Source organism: Beta vulgaris, chromosome 5 (genome assembly GCF_026745355.1).
Source record: "Beta vulgaris subsp. vulgaris cultivar EL10 chromosome 5, EL10.2, whole genome shotgun sequence".
In the NCBI taxonomy this organism is placed as follows: domain Eukaryota; kingdom Viridiplantae; phylum Streptophyta; class Magnoliopsida; order Caryophyllales; family Amaranthaceae; genus Beta; species Beta vulgaris.
In genome coordinates, this window is record NC_079206.1 from 12,950,638 (window position 1) to 12,970,380 (window position 19,743).

The following is a 19,743-nucleotide window of genomic DNA, read 5'->3' on the forward strand; positions in this document are numbered from 1 at the left end:
CATTTTGAGAAACTTCTCATAAACCACATTGGTTGAAACAGATGAGTTGCCACAATCTTTATCACATATTAAGATTTTCATACCCTTTTTGCTTGTAACTCTTGAAATAGTAACATATAATTGTCCGTGGTTAAATACATAACCCAACTTTAAAAAAGGGTAACTTTATTCCCTAAATGGGTCAATTGACTTATGCAAAGCTGACTTGTTTAAAATTAAAAGTGACCCATTCTGAATAAAAAAAACTAACTCATCTGGACTTGAAAGTGACTTGTTTTGACCAAAAGTGAAATAATCTGACATAAACTTATTATACTCCTAATACACATAATAGTAATTGAATATAAAACCTACTAACCCTAACACTCTAATCATCCACCACTTCGTTATACACCCTTGTTCCTCGATCCTCTTCCTTCATTCTCTATCTTTCCCTTCGAATTTGCCAGAATTCAATTTTTTTCGTACCGAAATTGCCAAAAATTACAACCTTAAATTTGTTGATCTATTTTATGACAAATGATATTTCGATTTTTTGCACCTAAAAAAATACTTAATTTTTATCAATTTATTTCAGCTTGTTTGATATTTGAGATTAGATATTATTTATATCATTTACATACATGTTGTGATGGTTACTTGTGTTCAATCGGATCGAAAAGTTGATTAATATTTTACCTCAAATTTTAGTTTTTTATTATTTTACAATATGTTCCTTGAAATCTTGTGTAAATAATTAAATATTTAGTAAGATATTGATGACCTAAAAGTCGTGACATTGTAATTTATCCTATGTACTAAATATAAATTAACAAAAATTAAAGTGAAAAGACATTTTTCAATTCAATTTATTAAAAAAAAAGTTTGACTTATTACATGCATAAACAATGTATTTCATTATTTATATCTCACATTGACTGCTCCTTACAAAATTGAGATCAAGAACTCAAGCATCAACCCAGTGACTTTCATAATTGTAAAAATGTAGTTTGCTTAAAGAAACAAAAACTTCATAATTTATATTAAATAAATGAAAAATGAGCAACGTAGAAGTTATAGGTTTTTGTTATTATGTTCCAATGAACTTGTTCTCGTGAATTTTATAAGTTGTACTACCTATGTTCGATTTTGATATATTAAGTTAGTCTTAAATTATAAATTAAAATTGCAAAAAAGGACCTCGGTGTGAAAAGTCTATGGATATTATGCCAATGGTGCATGGTGTCATCAATATAACTCATGTATATATGTTATTTCGTTAGCAAGTGTATTTTCTTGGAGAAAATTAATTGAGTATTTATGGCTGCACCCACGCATTACGACCGGCCCAATAAACCCACTTGCAACAATGCACGGGAGGATTTATATAGATATGATTTGGACTCGTGCATAATGCATGAGAATTCTTTTATTAATTAAGTAGTTATTTTTGTTACAAATTTATTGAATCAATAATTACTATTAGAGTGCCTTTAAGATGGAAATAATGTAAAATGTAAAATTATATTTCATGATATATAAAAATTCTTTGTTACAACATTTTTAAACTTTAAAAATCTTGTAATCGTAATATATATATAATAAATCATAGATGAAACAAAATACACATTAAAGTGCGGGAATATTTTGTTTTGTAAATTTAGGATTTTAGGATGTTTCTCCTAAAATCATGGTTTAATATTAGCTCGTGATTTAAAGTTTTTATAATCATATCGTGTAATAAAAAAATATTTCAAAATCGACTTATGACCCGTGCGTTCAATGACTGATGTAGCTAATGTCATGATAAAATACATGGGAGATTTTTTTGTTGATTAGATATACTGAAAAATATTGATGACTATTTTGTTTATACAAATTCTTTAGTAACACAATATACAAATATACAATAAATTAATGTGGGACAGGGGTAACTTTTTGCCTTAAATACGTCAATTTTATTAATCTAGAAGTGACCCATTTAAAATTAAAAGTTACACTTTGCTTAAAAGGTACCTTAAAATTATATTCCCCTTTTCTAGATTTTTTGTTATTCTTTGATCTTTGATTATCTTACCATTAGATATATCCATTAAAAGGCTCCTACACTTCGAAATCACTATTTTGTTTGTGATGGTAATTGACAATGGTATAACAAATCTTCTTGAGCTACAATTATTTATAATAATATGGTTGTTGTATAATAATTACATAAGGTAATTCATTTTACACGAATTTTTTTAATCTTCGTCATCCATATCCCGACTGTATAATAATATGGTTGTTGTATAATAATATGATTGTTTTTGTCATTCCATTTAATTTCAATTATATAAACCAAACTCCTATTTTGAAAAAACTCTATCAATGTCGCTTATTTCCTCTTAATCCAGTCAAATCTAAGTGAGACTGTGAGAGTGGAATCATAAATTGTCAACTTTGTAACGTGGTAGTTTTGTTTTTATATTACACTTCATCGTTTCTTGTTTATCAGTTAATACACACTTAATGTTTTTGTTTAATTAAAAGTTGTACCAATTCTCTTTACTTTAACCCCATTAAATCCTAATAAGTAGGTGGTCATTGAATTTTTGAGTTGATGATTTAAACTTTAATTTTTAACAACTTTTTTAAAAGTATTTTTTTACCGAGAATTAAAAATAAGATGGTTGACAATATGTATCTACTTCCGTGTAAGATAAGATAAATTTTTTTGTTTGATGTGGAGAGTGGAGAGAAAAATGCCAAAAAAATCGCTAATATATATTAAATAGGAAAACAGTTAGAAATTCATCTACATAAATATACAAACTTACGAAAGTTACAAAGATTGTAATGGATGCATTCCATTAGTCAGAATCACACGTGGCAGAAGGTAGTGAGGGGGCTTTTGCAAATGACATGTGGACATATTTTTTTTAGTGAATGACACGTAAGCCAATTCAACCTTTTATATATATATAGATTCTGTCTTCAACTTCAAAAAAAAAAATGCAATAAAATAAAATATTTGTATGTGCTCAATTAGAACACCGCCAACACGGCAACACCTGAGCCTTCAACCATAAACAAGTACTATACTACTATGGGATAAAATTAAGAGAAATGTACTGTAGATTATAAACATATCAATTGACAATGCAGCATATAAATGAGTTCCTTTAGGGGTGTTTGAGCAATTTGTAGATGCGCATATTTGTGTTCACTTGTTCTTGTTTAATTTCATCAGATCACTTTTTCAAGTGTTGTGACTGAAAATCAGGAATGAATAACCTGTCATCCTCAGGCCCAGGGACTGCTGTAGTGAACCAAGTACTTGCCGCCATCATACGTGACATCCCCTTGACTTCAACCACCCCTTTCAATTCATACACATGGAGCTCCGATATTGTATCCCAAATCCTCCGATTAATTCCCACTTTCTTCTTCACTCCAACCCGATCCATTGGCCGTCAATCCAACCCGACCCGACACCGCACCCCTCTCAAACAACGCAACCTTAAACTCGAATCCCAAAAGCTCAACAACGGGTCTCTTCTTCTGGGCCCTGGTGCCTTCCGTGACCCGACCCTGATTGATTATGGGGTCATGAAATCAACCCAGTTCTTTTACTGGGTCGAATCCGAGAAATTCGGGTTTGCCCATGATGAGAGAACCGTTAAAGAGATGGCTCTTGTGCTGGTTAAGGCTAACAAGCTCAGTAATTTGTGGGATTTTTTGAGGGAAATGAGTAGGAGAGAGTGTCGTAATGATCATGGGTTGGTTACTACAAAGTCTGTTACATGTTTGATGAAATGCCTATGTGAAGAGGGTTTGGTAAATGAGGCAGTGCATGCTTTTTATAGAATGAAGCAGTTTCATTGCAAACCTGATGTTTATGCCTACAATACTATCATTTTTGGGCTTTGTAGAGTTGGCTTCTTTAAGAAGGCTAAGCATTTCTTGCAACAAATGGAGTTACCGGGGTTTCGATGCCCGCCTGATACGTACACATACACGATTTTGATAAGCTCTTATTGTAAGCACGCCATGAGTACTGGGTGTAGGAAGGCAATCAGGCGGAGGGTGTGGGAAGCTAATCATCTGTTTCGGTTGATGTTGTTTAAGGGATTTGTTCCGGATGTTGTTACCTACAATAGTTTGATTGATGGGTGCTGCAAGACCAATAGGATTGAGAGAGCTCTTGAGCTGTTGGAGGATATGAACAAGAGGGGTTGTTTACCTAATCGAGTTACTTATGACTCTATTATTAGATTCTATAGTGTGGCGAATGAGGTTGATAAGGGTATCGAGATGTTGAGGATAATGCAAGAAATGGGTCATGGAACTCCTACCACAAGTTCGTACACGCCCATTGTTCATGGTTTGTGTGAAGTAGGGAGGGTGACAGAGGCATGGAATTTCCTTGTTGAGATGGTGGATAGAGGCTTTATTCCTCGAGAGTACACGTACAAGTTGGTTCTTGACACCCTACATTGCAATGGTAAAGCAGACTTGTTGGATGAAAAAACTCGTGGAAGAATCGAGGATGGTATACTAGTTAGATACGAGGAAAGAAAGAAGGCTAAACCTTTCATGAACCGGAAAAATTGTGCTCTTATCATTGAATGATTTCGTTGAGGGCTTTTTTGCTCTGTATTGTCTTAATGTAAGGGACACTAGCAATATTCAGAACACACTATTTTTCGGCAATTTTTTTTTTTTAGTGTAGCAATTCCTAAGACACTTATATATCTTTAGCCATTGTTTGCTCCACATGATTAGTGCTGATATTCTTATCTCTTCTCTCTCAATCATGCTTGATTAAATCTAGTGAAGGATTGACTATTTTACTCATATAACAACAGGAAGGTGCAGCTGTTGGAAATTATGTGATGCAGTTTGCAGTTGCTTCGGTAAGTTCATAATGCTTTTCTTTTTAGTTTTACAGTTTCTTTGTGATCCTTTAGTATGTTATGATATTCTTTTAAGATGCTTTTTGAAGCTCAGGCTTCTGCTAGATACATTCAATCCATTCAGTCCGTTCTCTCTCCTACTTTACCCACTTCACACCTCACACAAATGAATCTTTTTTGGTATCTGTAGGAATAGTAACAAAGAAGATTTTTAAGAAACAGAGGGAGTATGTTATTATTAGAATTTTTTTATTAAAGTACCACATATTATTGTTTATTATTTGATTATTTATATTGCTATTAGATAATATTATAATCATGGTCAAATAATTAAGGTTAACAATAATAATAATAATAATAATTACAATATTTTGTAATAATAATTATAATTATTTTATTATTTATTTGTATTATATTTATTATTTTATTATTTATTTGTATTATGTCTATTATTTTATTATTCATATTAAAAATTTTGCTTTTCTACTAGTGTTTTATAAAATCAAAACAAGACTATTAGATATATTAGTGGTGAAAGTTATGTATAGACAAATATATAAATAGTAAATTTTTTTGTTAAATTAATTATCATGAGAGATAATTAATAATCATTATTTTTTAAAGGACGGATTATAGTAATTATTACTCCATAAAAAATTTTGAGGGGTAGTATTTACGTTAGTGGTAATATTTATGTTATTAATGATCAATTTTTTTGTCTAATAAGGTCAAATAAGTTTCAATCAGGTCCAATAAGGTCTAATAAGTTTCAATCAGGTTCAATAAGGTCTAATAAGTTTCAATCAGGGCCAATAAGGTTTAATAAGTTTCAATAAGGTCAGTAAGTTCCAATAAGGTCCAATAAGGTCTAATAAGTTTCAATCAGGTTCAATAAGGTCAATAAGTTTCAATTTTTTTGGAACTTATTGGAACTTATTGGACCTGATTGAAACTATTGGCCTGATTGGAACTTATTAGACCTGATTGGAACTTATTAGACCTTATTGAAACTTACTAGACCTTATTGGACATGATTGAAACGTATTAGACCTTATTAGACTTTTGAAACTTATTTAACCTTATTAGACAAAAAAAATTGATGAGTTATAACATAAATATTACCCCTAACGTAAATACTATCCCTCAAAATTTATTGTGAAATACAGTAATAATTATTAAAATTTGCCCTTTAAAAAAATTATTATTATTAATTCTCTCTTATGATTTTTTTTGTATCACAATATTTAGAGTAATAAAATAGTATTTTCTTTAAAGGGTAAAATATTGTATGATTTCATTTATACTATAAATATTTTTAATTGCATGATGAACAATGTGTTAATATCCCGCTTACTTGGTTACTACTTTACTTGTTTTCGCTGCTGACCCAGGTTCGGATCTTGGGAATTCACAAATATGTTTAGGTGTAGGATTAATTTTTGGACTTTTTAACTCTAAATATATTTTTTTTTAACGATAGATTATTGTAAATTAATTTTAAGTTCAACATATTTGATCCAAGTTAAGGATAAGGAGCTAGCTCATGTGGTAGAGCATTCCCCTCTGATCTCTGAGGTCAGGAGTTCGATCCTTACCCCCCTGCTTTGCATGCATTACAAGTCAATATGCTGGTAGTTCCTATAAGACTAATAACCTTGTAAGGGTTAACCCTTGGGTTGACTTAATTTCAAAAATACACCCATTGTACTTAATTATTCTGATAGAGGGACTTTATATGAAACACCAAATCTACACCTTCTCATCTCGTTACCCAACTACCATGGTGTTCCAAGAAACTATATCTCTTTGAGACATTTCGTCGAACAATTGGCGTGCAATACCCAAATGACCGCATTTCACATACCCAGTAATGATTTTGTTTGCAATATATGGAGTTTTTATAATTCCCAACTTAAATGCACGTCAAGGATGAAAAACCATTGTTCCTTGTCCAGCGTGATATAAACCCCACATTATCCACCTCAAAAAAAAAAAAAAAAAACCCACATTATCATAAGTATTTGAATTAGACCTCTATCTTAAATATGACAAAAGTACAATTGTAACAAACAAAATTTTGCAAATTAGCAGAGGTGATATAAAAATATCCAATACTGAATTACTCCTAGCCTAGTTGATGCAAAAATCGAACTATTACAAAGTTATAGACTACTAAGCACTAAGCACTAAGCACTAAGCACTAAGCAGGCAAAGATGTCCGTCTGAACACTGCTTGAAAAGTCTGCCCCCCATTCCTCGCGACCTTCTGCCCTTCCTCGGTAGCAGACTCCAAGAGCTTAACAACTGGATCTGCTTCAAGTTCTTCTTCTGTGAAAGCCTCAAACATGGGATGGTTCTCAAGACACGTCTTCATCCACACTCCCAGCTCCTCAACATCCGTCATGGTGTAGATAATCCCCCCTTCCCGGAGTACATAAGCATATTCATCTAGCAAGAATGGGCTAATAACTCTACGACGATGATTCTTCTCTTTGAAGTGTGGGTCTGGAAACAAGAAGAACATCTTTGATAGTTGACCCTTTTCGAAATAATTTGGAATGTATTTCATGGAATTGGTTCGAACCACAGAGATGTTTTGGTATTGATCTGGGTTTGTTTTCCTCAACCCCAAAATCCGTTCCTTGACATACTCAGTCACCTTATCCCGGATCTCCATCCCTATCATTAGCTTTTCAGGAAACAGAGTTGCAAGGCTAATGAGAAGACCTCCAAAACCACAACCTATGTCGGCAAACTCAATCTTTCTTGCATCTACAGATCGGTCAGGTGAAGGGAAGATTTGCGGAAAATGAAGTGAATAGTCAACATGGTGAGGTGAAAGTGGAACAGGGAAGTGAGAATCACTTAACGGATTACTATGGGCTCGAGCTCGGTAAAATCGCTTCCGAGGTAAACCTGTTGACTTGTTTTTAGTTGGGTTCACCTTGCTACCCGTCATGCTTCTTGCACAGAATGGCTGGCTGATTCAGACTTGATGCTTCAAAAAGTCTGCTCAAAGTAACATCCCCGCAAAAAAAAATTGAGTTATAGAGAAGACAAGAAGACATTTCATGACATAATCACCTGCTTTCTAGCAGGAACCATACAGAATACAGTGACTACTGACTAATAGAGATATACATGCACAAATTTTGCTAATTTACAGGCAAGTGAAACCAAAGCTTCAGAATTGTATTTGCAAAATGCATCATCAGTAGATGCAATTTATAGATAAATAAATAGATGGAGTGTATGGTCTCCAGTAAAAAGTTTGTTAAACATAACAACTAGGCTTCCTTTCCAAGAAGAAAATGCTTATCCTCCTTTTAATACTACCGTAAACATAACATTACTTGGTTGCCAAACTTTTTCAAGCATAGTTTGCAAAAAGAATGCTAATATACAGTTATAATAAGGCAAAGGAGACACTAAACAAATTTTACTGACAACACTTTTCAAATGGAACATTATAGTATCTCATCTAAACATATTAGCACGTTGTGCTTCAGCTTGTCGATGAGGGGGGGAAAACAACAAAATATTCAGTTAATACAAAGATCACGCACTCACATCAAAAAGACAAAGGAAGTTTTCCTAGGCTTCATCTACAACCAGGTGTCTAGAAATGTAATAGCACTTGGTTAATACACTATAGCAATTAGCAACTTTGCTCTCTACTCCAGCTGAGACACACTATCCGTTTCCCCTTTTATCCACCCCCCCCCCCACCGCACCCCCTCCTTCTCAAAAAAAAAAAAGAGAGAGAGATAAGCTTTATGTCATTCTTTGGGATGTGATGTGAAGATGCAACTGATAGTCCAAAGTAAACTGTATGGCAAGTATCAATCTGCTCATTATATCAATGAGCTCACGTCACACAAAAGTTGGAAGAGCCAGAGAAATGATGAAATAAACAAAGGAAATGTCACCATTGCCACCCCCTCCCCTTTCCCTAACCTTAAAAATTAAAGAGCCACAAACATGTACTTCCTTTCTCAAGCGACGAAATGGTGCCAAAGGAAGGTACACAGACAAGGCACGCACAAGAGTTACTAAATACTCCTATACTCTAGACATCTACAGAAAAGTCCACATAAAGAGAAGTCTCTCCAGCATCATACGGATGTTACTCGCTGAAAAGCTTATTCAGAAGAAGAAATTTTGGCAGGATGGTATTTGCAAAATGCTGATTACAATATCCAGATCTGTAGAGCAACAAAGACATACCGCCTCTCGGCTCCATATAATTAGTTTTCTGGAAACTTGGAAGGCCTATCATTATTCTATGGTGCTACATTTTCAAGCAGCTTCATTAATTTGGAAGAAATACGAATATTCTAGTTTGACAAAACAGATAGTACTACAAACGATTCTACAATGTTCTAGTTTTAAACAGATAGTACTACCGTCTACACACGACCCTTCAAGGTGCATTGAGATAGCTTGTCCAAATGGAGGTCAGAAAAGGAGAGGTTTGACAAAGAAATCACTTCCAAATGAGGCATCTTTACACTCTAGAAAGTTCAGCAATCTATGGCTCTTTGTATGAAATACTTGCAAGTTCTGATGAAATTAAACAAGAACAAATGAACACAAATATGCGCATCTACAAATTGTTACATAAATTTTCTTATCATTTAGTTCCATGAAACAAACAAACATGAATTAAGAAGTTATACCAGAAATTCATTGGAATTATAAGCCCTAAAAACATGAAATAACATATATGAAGAAAAAATAAGTTGAATTCATGAAACAAACAATAACAAACAACCGCATAAAACCAAATGCATGAATAATCACATGAAGTAGATCTTAAAAATCGCAATTCCACACCAAAATCCGCAACAAAACAAGTAGATTCATCTAAGGAACAAAACAAGAACCTGGAACGAGCTTCTGCAATTCGAGCTTTGGAATTAGCGTATGAGTGACGAATTTGCGTATGACTTATGAGAGGTTCGAGTGGTTCTAAAGGAATTGAATTTGCGTATGAGTTGGTCACCGGCACCGTGAGCGTCACCGTGAGCGCCTTTTGGAGTGTTACTCGCCTATAGCGGCTATAGCTTTAGCTTATACCTATGCAGTTTAAGATTTTTATTATGCGAAATGCCCGAAAATATAACATGGATTCACTAGTTTATAGTAGCTTATTATAGGACTCTAGATAATATTATAAATAATTTGTCAAAAGGAATTTTAGAATTTTTTTTTTTGTGAGAAGGGACCTTAAAAAAAAAGTTGGCATTTAAAGGCCAGAAAGCAAAAAATATTGTGACGAAGGACCTTACCACCGGTTTCCGACGTTGACCAATCTTTTCAGGCATTGACTTGCCTTAATTGCTAAATGGTAATCCTATTCTAATTTTTCCCTCTTTTTTTGCCCTACCTTGACAAATTTTTCCCTCCTAATTTCCCTAACTTATATCTGCTTCTTTGTACCCCAAATACCATTTCTGCCTCATTTCCCATTTCTTATCTCAATTTTGGCTCTTTCAATCAAAGGTTAATTAGGATTTTGCAAGCTTTTGTTCAAATCCTTTTCATTTAGTTCATCTTTTTTCAATTGTGTCTCCCTGATTTGTTTCTCTCAATTATTGCAGGCAATAATGGTGAATTGTGCTTGTGGCTTTCCTCGCGCGACTCAAACCTCCTGGACTCATGACAACCCAGGATGGAAATTCAAAGCTTGCAAATTCTACAATCATGAAACTGGGCACAGGGGATGCAACACCTTTGACTGGGTTGATGTTGAAGAGCCCACGAATTGGCAGCGAGATGTGATAAACATGCTGGTGGCAGAGAAGCATAGGGTTGCTACTGATAATTACATTTTGAAGTCAAGATTGATTTGTGTTGAGCATCAAAAAAATAGGTTGGAACAAGAATTGCAAAATATTAACAGGAAGCCATTGAAGAGGAAGGAAATAGTTAACAAAAGTTTGGGTTTCAATGCTGTTTTTTATGTGTTATTGTTTCAGCTGTAATCAATGTCATTGTTGTGAAAGTGATGAATTAGATTAAGAGGTGGAATGTTGTTTATGTAAGGAGAAGTGATGTACAGATGTTTGTGGTCATCTTACTTTTGTTAAGTGTTTTGGGGTTGTAAAAGTGTTGTAATAATGTGGACCACTTTATGAGAATAAAAAGGAAACATTTTGTGTCTCAATTATGCACTGATGAGTTAGCACTATCAATTTTCAACCTCAATTAACCTGAACCATTTTCTGCCAAATCAGAAAAGTGTTGTGCACTTATTTGTGCATTGATCATTTAGCACTATAAAAAGGAACCAAATCAGAAGTATAGTCATAATCTGAAACATAACATAAAAGAACTTGGTTTCCAATGTTTACAAAAGTGAACAAAAACGGTAAGTTTAACATCATCACTGAATTTAGTAACTTAATCAACATCTGAAATACATTAGCACAAAAGAACTGAAACTTCATGGCTGAGATAGTGGCTCCAATTGTGGTGCTGAAGTGGAAGTGGACATCTGAGATGCTTGTACTTTTTCACCTGACACAGGAGGTCTCTTGCTTGTTGACCTGGTGGTTGAGCCCTTCTTGGCAGCTACACTCTTCTTTGATGCATCAACCCCTTGCTTCCCTTTTTTTTTAGGAGCAGCTTCTTTGTGAACTTAAGCAGGTGTGTTACTAGGTCCAGCAGCTGCAACAGTAGTTGTGCTTGTCTTTTTTCCTTTGTTTTTCACAAAACCTAAACCAATAGGCTTGTTATATTTCTTCTAATAATGGCCAAGTTCACCACATCTTAGTCACCTATTTTGCCTCTTAGCCTTCTTTGTTTCCTGCCTTTCCTGATCTTCTCCCACCTCTTTCTTCCTTTTGTGGTTGGAAGGTCTCCCAGGTAGATTCCTATGAGGTGGGGGTAATGGTTTAGGGTAGTCAGTCTGCTCCCATTGTAGCTGGCCAGGCATACCTCTCAACTTTGGTACATAAGTAGCAGCATATGTTTCTACATGGTATGCTTTGTGAACATAATGTTCATACTTAAGCCTCCTCAACTGAATACATGCTAATGAATGCCAACATGGGATCCCCATTAGTGTCCACCTACCACAACTGCAAGTTTGTGCCTCCAAATCTACTACATAAGTGTAGTCTTCATGGTTAACCTCAAACTCATTCAGATCAGCTTGCCTCAACCTCATTTGTGAAGTTTGTCGTAAACCTTTCTCAATCATCTTGACTACAAAAGGCATTATCACTCCATTGAACTTACTCAAACCCTCTCTCTTGGCTACACACCTTACCATAATGTACCTTCTAATACATTCCATCAACTGCAATATTGGTTTGGTTCTTGCCTCCCTCAGAACATTATTAAAGCTCTCACAGCAATTGTTTAATAGCATACCAGATTTGGAGCTTGTGCTGAAACCATGCCTACTCCAATGCTCAACCGGGATGGCTTGCAGGTAGTTGTTTAAAGCTCTCACAGCAATTGTTTAATAGCATACCAGATTTGGAACTTGTGCTGAAACCATGCCTACTCCAATGCTCAACTGGGATGGCTTGCAGGTAGTTGTAAGCTGCAATGTTGATGTTCTTGATGCTGTTCATATGCATTTTGAAGTGCTCCAATTTTAAAACAACCAAGACAACAAGTTCATGACTATATTACAATTAGCTTGAAACTAAAAATGGATAGCAACTAGATACCTTTGTAGTAGACCTTGTAGCTTTCCAAAAATGTTCCTTGTATACAACTCCTGGAAATTTCAGTTTGAAATTACTTCATATGTTTCTGCACAGTACTTGGTCTCAGCTCTTGGCATGACCTTATTGAAGGCATCTAGAAGCCCCTGTAATTTTGCATTTGAAATTAGAATAAACATGTTAGAGTAAAGACATTGGTAAGCACAAGCAAATTGGGGCAGTAAGCATATGTTGAGCTACTCACTTTCTGTCTTGTTGAACCCTAGTTTTGATAATGACAAAGAAACAAAGGAACAAACTAAGTAGTGAACTAATGAATTATTTAAGTGTATGGTGTTTAAGGTATCAATGCAAGGAACTGGGAGAATACGAAGTCAATGAAGAAGTCAAGAGAGGATTTCAAAGGCTAAGTAAAGAAGTTTCTATGTTGATACTGGAGCAAGCATTGGATCAAGAATAATAGAAGCTAGGCGTTTTATTTTCTAGTTCCAATGTAAAGGAACAAAGAAAGAATGGTAAGGAACTGTGGCAGAATATTTGAGAATGAAGCGTTTGTTCCTTTGTAAGGAACAAACTAAGTGACACTTAGCAAATATGTTAAAGGAACTGAACTAATATAAGGAACTAGACTTAGGCGTGTAATTAGTGTAACGGTTAAAATGATAATGGAGTAAGTCATGCCTAGATTATAGGAAATTAGTTATTTCTAATTTCAAATGATAAAATCAGTTTTAAAAAAGAAAATCTGTTTTGGAAAAGATTTTATTTTTCGGAAAATAAGAAAATAAATATCCGGTTGTTAGAAAGATTTTATTTCAAAGATATTATTTTCTTAAAGATTAGAAATTCAGATTTAAAGATAAAAAGAGTTTATAAAAACTGATTTTCGGATAATGCTCAAGGAACTCCTATTATTTAGGAGTAATGGCTGCATTTTATCCACGTTCATTTATAGTTCATGGGATCATGGGACATGATGTAAAACGTGTTCCTTAGGGGAAGGAACATCATGGGTAAATGGATTAAAACATGTACTCTAACATTAATCCCACGTTCTTCATGATTAACACTATAAATATAGAAGTCTAGATAAGTTCCAAAGTGTGTCTGACTAAGTAATTAAGTGAGTTTAACTTATTAAGTGTCAGTGCCTTCATTCTCTCATAATAGCCATTTGTTCTTTGCCTTCTTACTCTAATTCCACTAAGCTTATTTCGATCAATTGTATTTTGGTTTTTGGGGTAAGGGAACTTTGAGTGAAGTTCTGTAAGAGAAAGGCTTTGAGTGAAGCTTGTATGTGTGAGAAAACTTCGAGTGAAGTTGAGAGGAACTGCTGTTAAGGGAACAGTGTTCAGGAACTTGAGTTTAGGAACTCAAGGTGTGGCTCGAGTTAGAATTAGGTTGTAACAGAGTTGTTTGGCCTAATTAGTGAAAGTGTTGAGTTTAAAATCCCTGTGGTCGAGGTTGTTTCTTTTGTTGGGCCCAAGAAGTTTTTCCTCGTAAAAATCCCTTGTGTTCCTTTAGCTTGTTTATTCGTTTAAGTTTTAATTTCCGCAAAAAGTTACGTTTATTTCTACACCTACAATTCACCCCCCCTCTTGTAGTGTTCCTAGGGAAATAACATGTCTATCAGACATGTAGGTTAATTCATCCTGATCATGAACCCATGTAACTGAATCAGCAACTGAGGCTATGTCATTCCTCACCAACTCCAAAAAACCAGACCCATGTCTCAGAATTCTCAGTCTCAACTACAGCCCAATCAACTGGGAAGAGATTGTTGTTTCCATCCTTCCCAACTGCAGTCAACAGAATACCAGGGTAAGTCCCTTTGAGATGAGCTCCATCTACCCCCAAGATTGGCGTACAACCAGCCAAGAAACCCTCTTTACATGCTTGTAAACACACATATAATCTCAAGAATTCAGGTTTCCCTGTCTCAACACCTGTAACCCTTAACAATTCAAGTGCTACCTGGGTTGTATTTCCTTATTGTAGCTGCATAGTCCCAAACTCTTTCATACTTCTTGCTTGCATCTCCAAATATCATCTTCATTGCTCTCTTTTTCGCATAATATGCCTTGTAATACCCAACAACACACCTACACTCCCTTCTTGCCGTTTTGATGAAAGCACTTATCTTCCAACTTGGATCATCTCTCCAATCTTACCAAGTACCTCTCTGCCAAATATTGTGAGGTGAGCTTTGGGTTGTTAGTTTGGTGCTCACAAATATGGTCATGCCTTATACTCTTTATCTGCCATGACTCCTCCTTTTTCAGTTTTTTGCAATGGATTTTGAACCTACACTTATTCTTCACCTTGCAAGTGCATTTCAGTATCCTTCCCTTTTGAACAGGACACCCACACCTCTGTGCACAGTCAATAGAAACCCTACTGTTGTTGTTGTGCAAAAAGAAACAATTGTAGCCCCTTTGTATTGCTTGCCACTGCAGAGCCTTTCTAAACAAATTGTTGTATGCAAACTTCAGGCCCTTTGTGAATACAATAGTTCCCTTCAAGTCTGTATCTTGGTTGAATACAGGGTAGTGAGGCCCTTTATCATCTGAGCCTATGATACTCAGTTTCTCATCATCACTGTCATTCAATTCCACCTCATCTGGAACTGCAAAGCCATCACCTTCCACCACCACATCATCATTATCACTTAACCTTCCCTCCTTACATCTCAAATGCCTCAAACTATGAGTCACAGATTCCTCAATTCCTTCATCAACAAATTCATTGAAGAGATCATCATCATTATTCTAATCTTCATAATCATCATCACTATCATCCACATCTGTATCTTCCTTTGAACCCTCATCAACATCTGTGCCCTCAACCAAATCAGGTTGCGCCTCTTCCTCAGTTTGTGGAATATGCTTACTGACAGAAGCTGGGTTTTTTTGGTTGAAATTATAGGTAACTTTTCTCTGAATCTGGGTTCTGGCAAGGATTTAGGTGTTTGTGGTTTTTTCTGAGAGGTTGGATATTGTTGGGCAGCTTGCTTGGGTTGAGAGATATGTTCTGATGTTTTTTGGGGGTTTATCTCAAAGCTAGGGTTCACTAGTGGAAAAATAAGGAAGGGCCGCTAAAAAAAATCCTTAGGGCTGCGCTTTTTGACAGCCCTTTCAATAGCAGCCCTTCACTTTTTTTAAATAGGGCTGTGCTTCTCAAGCGCAGCCCATCACAAAGAAGGGCTGCACTTTTACCTAAAAAGCGCAGCCCTTCCTACCAAAAAAAAATAAAAATAAAATAAAATTTTTCGACATTTTTTTACTAAAAACAACATAAAATTTGACATTAAAGATCGAATACAAACACAATTCATTATAGAGCACAAAAAGAAATGAACACAAATTTTTTTTTACAGAATACAAAAAATTAACAAAAATTAATACAAACGAAAAAAATGAGTAACAAAAAGAATTGAATACAAACCAACTACATCAGAATACAAAAAAATTGACCAACTACATTAGAATACAAAAAATTACAGAGTAACTACACAAAAAGAAATGAATACAAACCAAAAAACAGAAATTAATATCCTGAAAAAAAACCGAAAAGGAACAAAAATGAAAAAAATGAACAAAAAATAAACGAAAATAAATGAAAATGAAAAATAACCCTAAAATTATAGATCTGAAGTTGCTGCCAATGAACGAACAAATAGAAAAAAAAAGGAGCGAAAATAGAATAAAAATGAACGAAAAATGAGAATTAACCGAAAATAAACAAAAATGAAAAAAACCCTAAAATTCAGATTTGACGAAGACCAACGGCGAACGGGAGAAGTTGCGCGGCGCAGGTCAACGACGAACGACGACGGTGGTGAGGAGCGAGACGAACGACGAGAGAGGAGAGAGAGGGCGATATCGGATTCCCGCGAGAAAAGAACGAACAATGGTTTTCATGATATCTGATTCCGGCGCGACGAACGGTTGAATAAGGCGATATCTGATTCCGGCGAGACGAATGGCGGTAAGTTGGAATTTTTGTTGTTGTTGGGTGAGGATCCGACGAAGGTTGAGAGAGAAGAGGGAGGGTGAGAGAGAGGGGCGTATGAGAGAGAAGAGAGAAGAGGGGCGTATGAGAGAGGAGAGAATGAGGGCGTGAGAATGAAAACCCTAGTAGCTCGCTTATTATTTTACAAGTCCAATGCCACTTCTTTTCAAATAATAAAAAAAAAAAGCCCATAAAGGGCTGCGCTTTAGAAGGGCTGCGTTTTTTAGACAAGCGCAGCCCTTCTTACTGTTAGAAGGGCTGCGCTTTTTTTTAAAAGCACAGCCCTACTAAGTGAAGGGCCGCGCTTTTAGAAAAAGCGCAGCCCTTCTGTTATCTAGGGCTGCGCTTTTGAAGAAAAGCGCAACTCTTCACTAGTAGGGCTGCGCTTATAGAAAAAGCGCAGCCCTTCCTACGCAGCCCTTCCTTTTTTTTTTCCTAGTGGTTATGAGTGTTGAGATTCTCATGTGGGCCACAACTTGAATTGTTTAATGTGTTGCTTTCACTCCTCTTACTGTCACCGTTAACATTTTCTGGTTGCACCAAATATAGGTGGTAGAACCCATCTTTTTCAGGTGCTGCCAAAAAGCTAATTCAGAAATGTCTTTGTCACTCATCACTTTTGCTCTCCCCGTGTGCAAACTACACCCATGCTTCCTATACTATATCTCTCCAACATCATTATATCCTAAATCAGTATTAATCCAATACACAAACTCAAAGTAGCACACCTCCTCCACATTAAGTCTTAATGCTACCCCAAAATCCTGTGGCACTAGTAGAATAAATGTTATTTGCTGCGGTGATATTGCTGCGGTTCTACCCATACGCAGCAATATAACACGTAAAAAGAAAAAAAAATATAAAGTAAAGATATTGTTGCGGTTTTGACCAAAAAACCAGCAATATTATTTCAACGGAAAATTTTGAAAAAAGTTTACTTTTTGACCAAATATATTGCTGCGGTTTCTAACAAAAACCGCAGCAATATATTAAAATAATATTGAAATAAAAATATTTTATTATATTGCTGCGGTTTTTTAAAAAACCGCAGCAATATCATCATTTATTTCATAAGAGACGCTAGTTTGGACATTCCCTCATTTAATTCTTTTTCAGCCTTCAACCGCATAAGAGGCGCTAGGGTTTCAAATCTCCTGTCTCTTTCCTCCTTCTTTTCACCTGTCCCTCAACTTCTTCTTTTCAGCCGTCCTTCTCCTCCTCCTTTTCATTTGTCCCTTTCCTTGAGTTTCCTCCTTTTCCGATGCGTCTCACTCACACCATCTTCACTACCATTACCCACTCTCATCTTTATCCCCCCTTGCTTCTCTGACCAACCGGAAACGAAACATCTCTCTCCTCCTTACATTCGTCGCTGAAGACCAAGCGCATGAAATGAAGACCAAGCATTCATCTTTCGTTTCTCTTTTTTTATTTAAGACCAAACATCTCTGTAATTCGCTGAATCTAATAATGCGTCTCACCAACCGAAAATGAAGACCAAACGTTCTGCTTCGAAAGAGGAGATTCTAATTCGCTGAATCTAATATGATCCATACACGTAGAAGACCAACCAATTGGTTGCCGGCGCTCGTGGCTGGTGGCCAGACAGGTGTGCTCGTGGATGAACGAAGAATGGAGGTGGTTGTGGCTGGTGGCCAAATACAGGCCGTGACTTTTGGTTTTCGTTCACCAAACGCAGGCTTCGTATTTTTTTTTTTTTTTTTTTGAAATTAAACGCAGGCTTGGTTGGCCGTGTATCTGCTTTATTGGATATATTAATTTATTTATCTTTTCATTTTTGTATGTAATTAGTTTCAATTATATCCACAGTTTTAGTTTTAGTTTTGTTTTCTTATTATGTTATGGATGGGCTTGTTGCCCGGTTTATTTTTCAAATCTTATGGCTAAATGCAAAAAAAAAAAAAAAAATTTTTTTTTGCTTGTAGGACCCTATTGCTGCGTTTTTGGGCTAAAAACCGCAGCAATATTACCTCTCAGCCACCTTACTTTTCGCCAAAAAAATCATATATTGCTGCGGTTTGGCCTAAAAAACCGCAGCAATATTTGTATATATTGCTGCGGTTTAAAACCGCAACAATATTATTAATACCTATTGTTGCGCCCTTAATTGCTGCGCGCCCCAAACCGCAACAATAGGGCACTTTTTAACCGCAGCAAGTAGCCTTTATTCTACTAGTGTGGTGCCACATTTGGGCATTTCTCATAGGTGGTTTTGTTTTTCTTGGTGACAAACTGTCCCCCATAATACAACCTTATGTTAATAGGATCCATAAATTGAAACCAAGGATAAAAAATGTGCAAACCAAACCTGATCATACACAAAACAAACCACAAAAGGATATTTGCATCAAAGGACAAAAGTAAAACTCCAATCAGTGAAGCACAACATGGAACACATATCATTCACTAGCATAAAAGACCCTAAATTCAAATGTGGATAATCATCCAAATCAACAGGCATAATTAACCGCAATTTAACATGGAGAATGTCAGTTCATGTTTAGCAAAAAAAAATGACCAAAATTCTCCCATAATTAACCATTTCTCTCAAAGTGTCGTTTCATATACTCCCAGAAACATCAAAATTGCAACAAAATTTAAACCCCAACTATTGATCAAATTTAATACCACAAATTCTAGAATTGACAACGAAAATAAAATGCGAAATTACCTTGATTTTTGGATTATTTTGTAGTTGGGAATCCTCCTTCTTGCTCTGCTGCGCTGCTTTGCTATGCTTTTCCCCATTTTCGAAGAGTTTTGTGTTAGTGCAATGAAGAGATTAAAGATGAAAGCTTTAATAAAGGATAGTACAGTGAACTTACCAGTTGCAATTAATCAGTTGGATGGCTTTCAATATTCAGCAGCATACCATCATTAATGGTGGTTTTCAAATTTTGGAGAGAGAAAGAGAGAGGGAGAAAAAAAGGAGCTCAAGTGACAGAGAGTTGGATCTGTTTTTTGTTTTTAGATGGAGTGCAGTTATAAAGTTAGGAAGTGTCATTTAGTAATTGAGGCAAGTCAATGCTTGAAAAGATTGGTCAACGTCGGAAACCAGTGGTAAGATCCTTCGTCACAATATTTTTGCTTTTTGGCCTTTAAATGCCAACTTTTTTTTAAGGTCTCTTCTCACAAAAACAAAAAATTCTAAAATC

At 35.5% G+C, this 19,743-nt stretch overlaps 4 protein-coding genes across 5 annotated transcripts; 2 read left to right on the forward strand and 2 right to left on the reverse strand.

Moving 5' to 3' along the window:
- Positions 1-2,975: 2,975 nt before the first annotated feature.
- LOC104892845 (pentatricopeptide repeat-containing protein At1g77405) lies at positions 2,976-11,036 on the forward strand. 2 transcript variants are annotated; one of them, XR_008969361.1, is made up of 3 exons: positions 2,976-4,627; positions 4,827-4,874; positions 10,478-11,036. XR_008969361.1 is itself a non-coding variant. In XM_057394997.1 (1 exon), the coding sequence occupies exon 1, from the start codon at positions 3,244-3,246 to the stop codon at positions 4,588-4,590; it is 1,347 nt and encodes a 448-aa protein (XP_057250980.1). In that variant the 5' UTR covers positions 2,976-3,243; the 3' UTR covers positions 4,591-4,759. The 2 variants fall into 2 exon arrangements, 1 of the variants encoding a protein (XP_057250980.1); XM_057394997.1 differs by lacking the exons at positions 4,827-4,874; positions 10,478-11,036 and having other exon boundaries at positions 2,976-4,759.
- On the reverse strand, positions 6,883-9,998 carry LOC104892843 (tRNA (guanine-N(7)-)-methyltransferase). The gene is made up of 2 exons (XM_010678856.3): positions 9,761-9,998; positions 6,883-7,883 (listed from the first exon to the last, which is right to left on the reverse strand). Exon 2 carries the CDS (start codon positions 7,831-7,833, stop codon positions 7,075-7,077), a length of 759 nt encoding a protein of 252 aa, XP_010677158.2. The 5' UTR covers positions 7,834-7,883; positions 9,761-9,998; the 3' UTR covers positions 6,883-7,074.
- LOC125497895 (uncharacterized) lies at positions 10,484-10,861 on the forward strand. The gene has a single exon (XM_048645607.1). The coding sequence runs from the start codon at positions 10,484-10,486 to the stop codon at positions 10,859-10,861; it is 378 nt and encodes a 125-aa protein (XP_048501564.1).
- Positions 11,037-11,652: 616 nt separating the features above from the next.
- Positions 11,653-17,181, reverse strand: LOC125497894 (uncharacterized). Its single transcript, XM_048645606.1, has 6 exons — positions 17,080-17,181; positions 14,728-15,324; positions 14,282-14,530; positions 12,634-12,702; positions 12,358-12,475; positions 11,653-12,086 (listed from the first exon to the last, which is right to left on the reverse strand). The coding sequence occupies exons 1-6, from the start codon at positions 17,179-17,181 to the stop codon at positions 11,653-11,655; spliced, it is 1,569 nt and encodes a 522-aa protein (XP_048501563.1).
- Between the last annotated feature and the right edge of the window lie 2,562 nt (positions 17,182-19,743).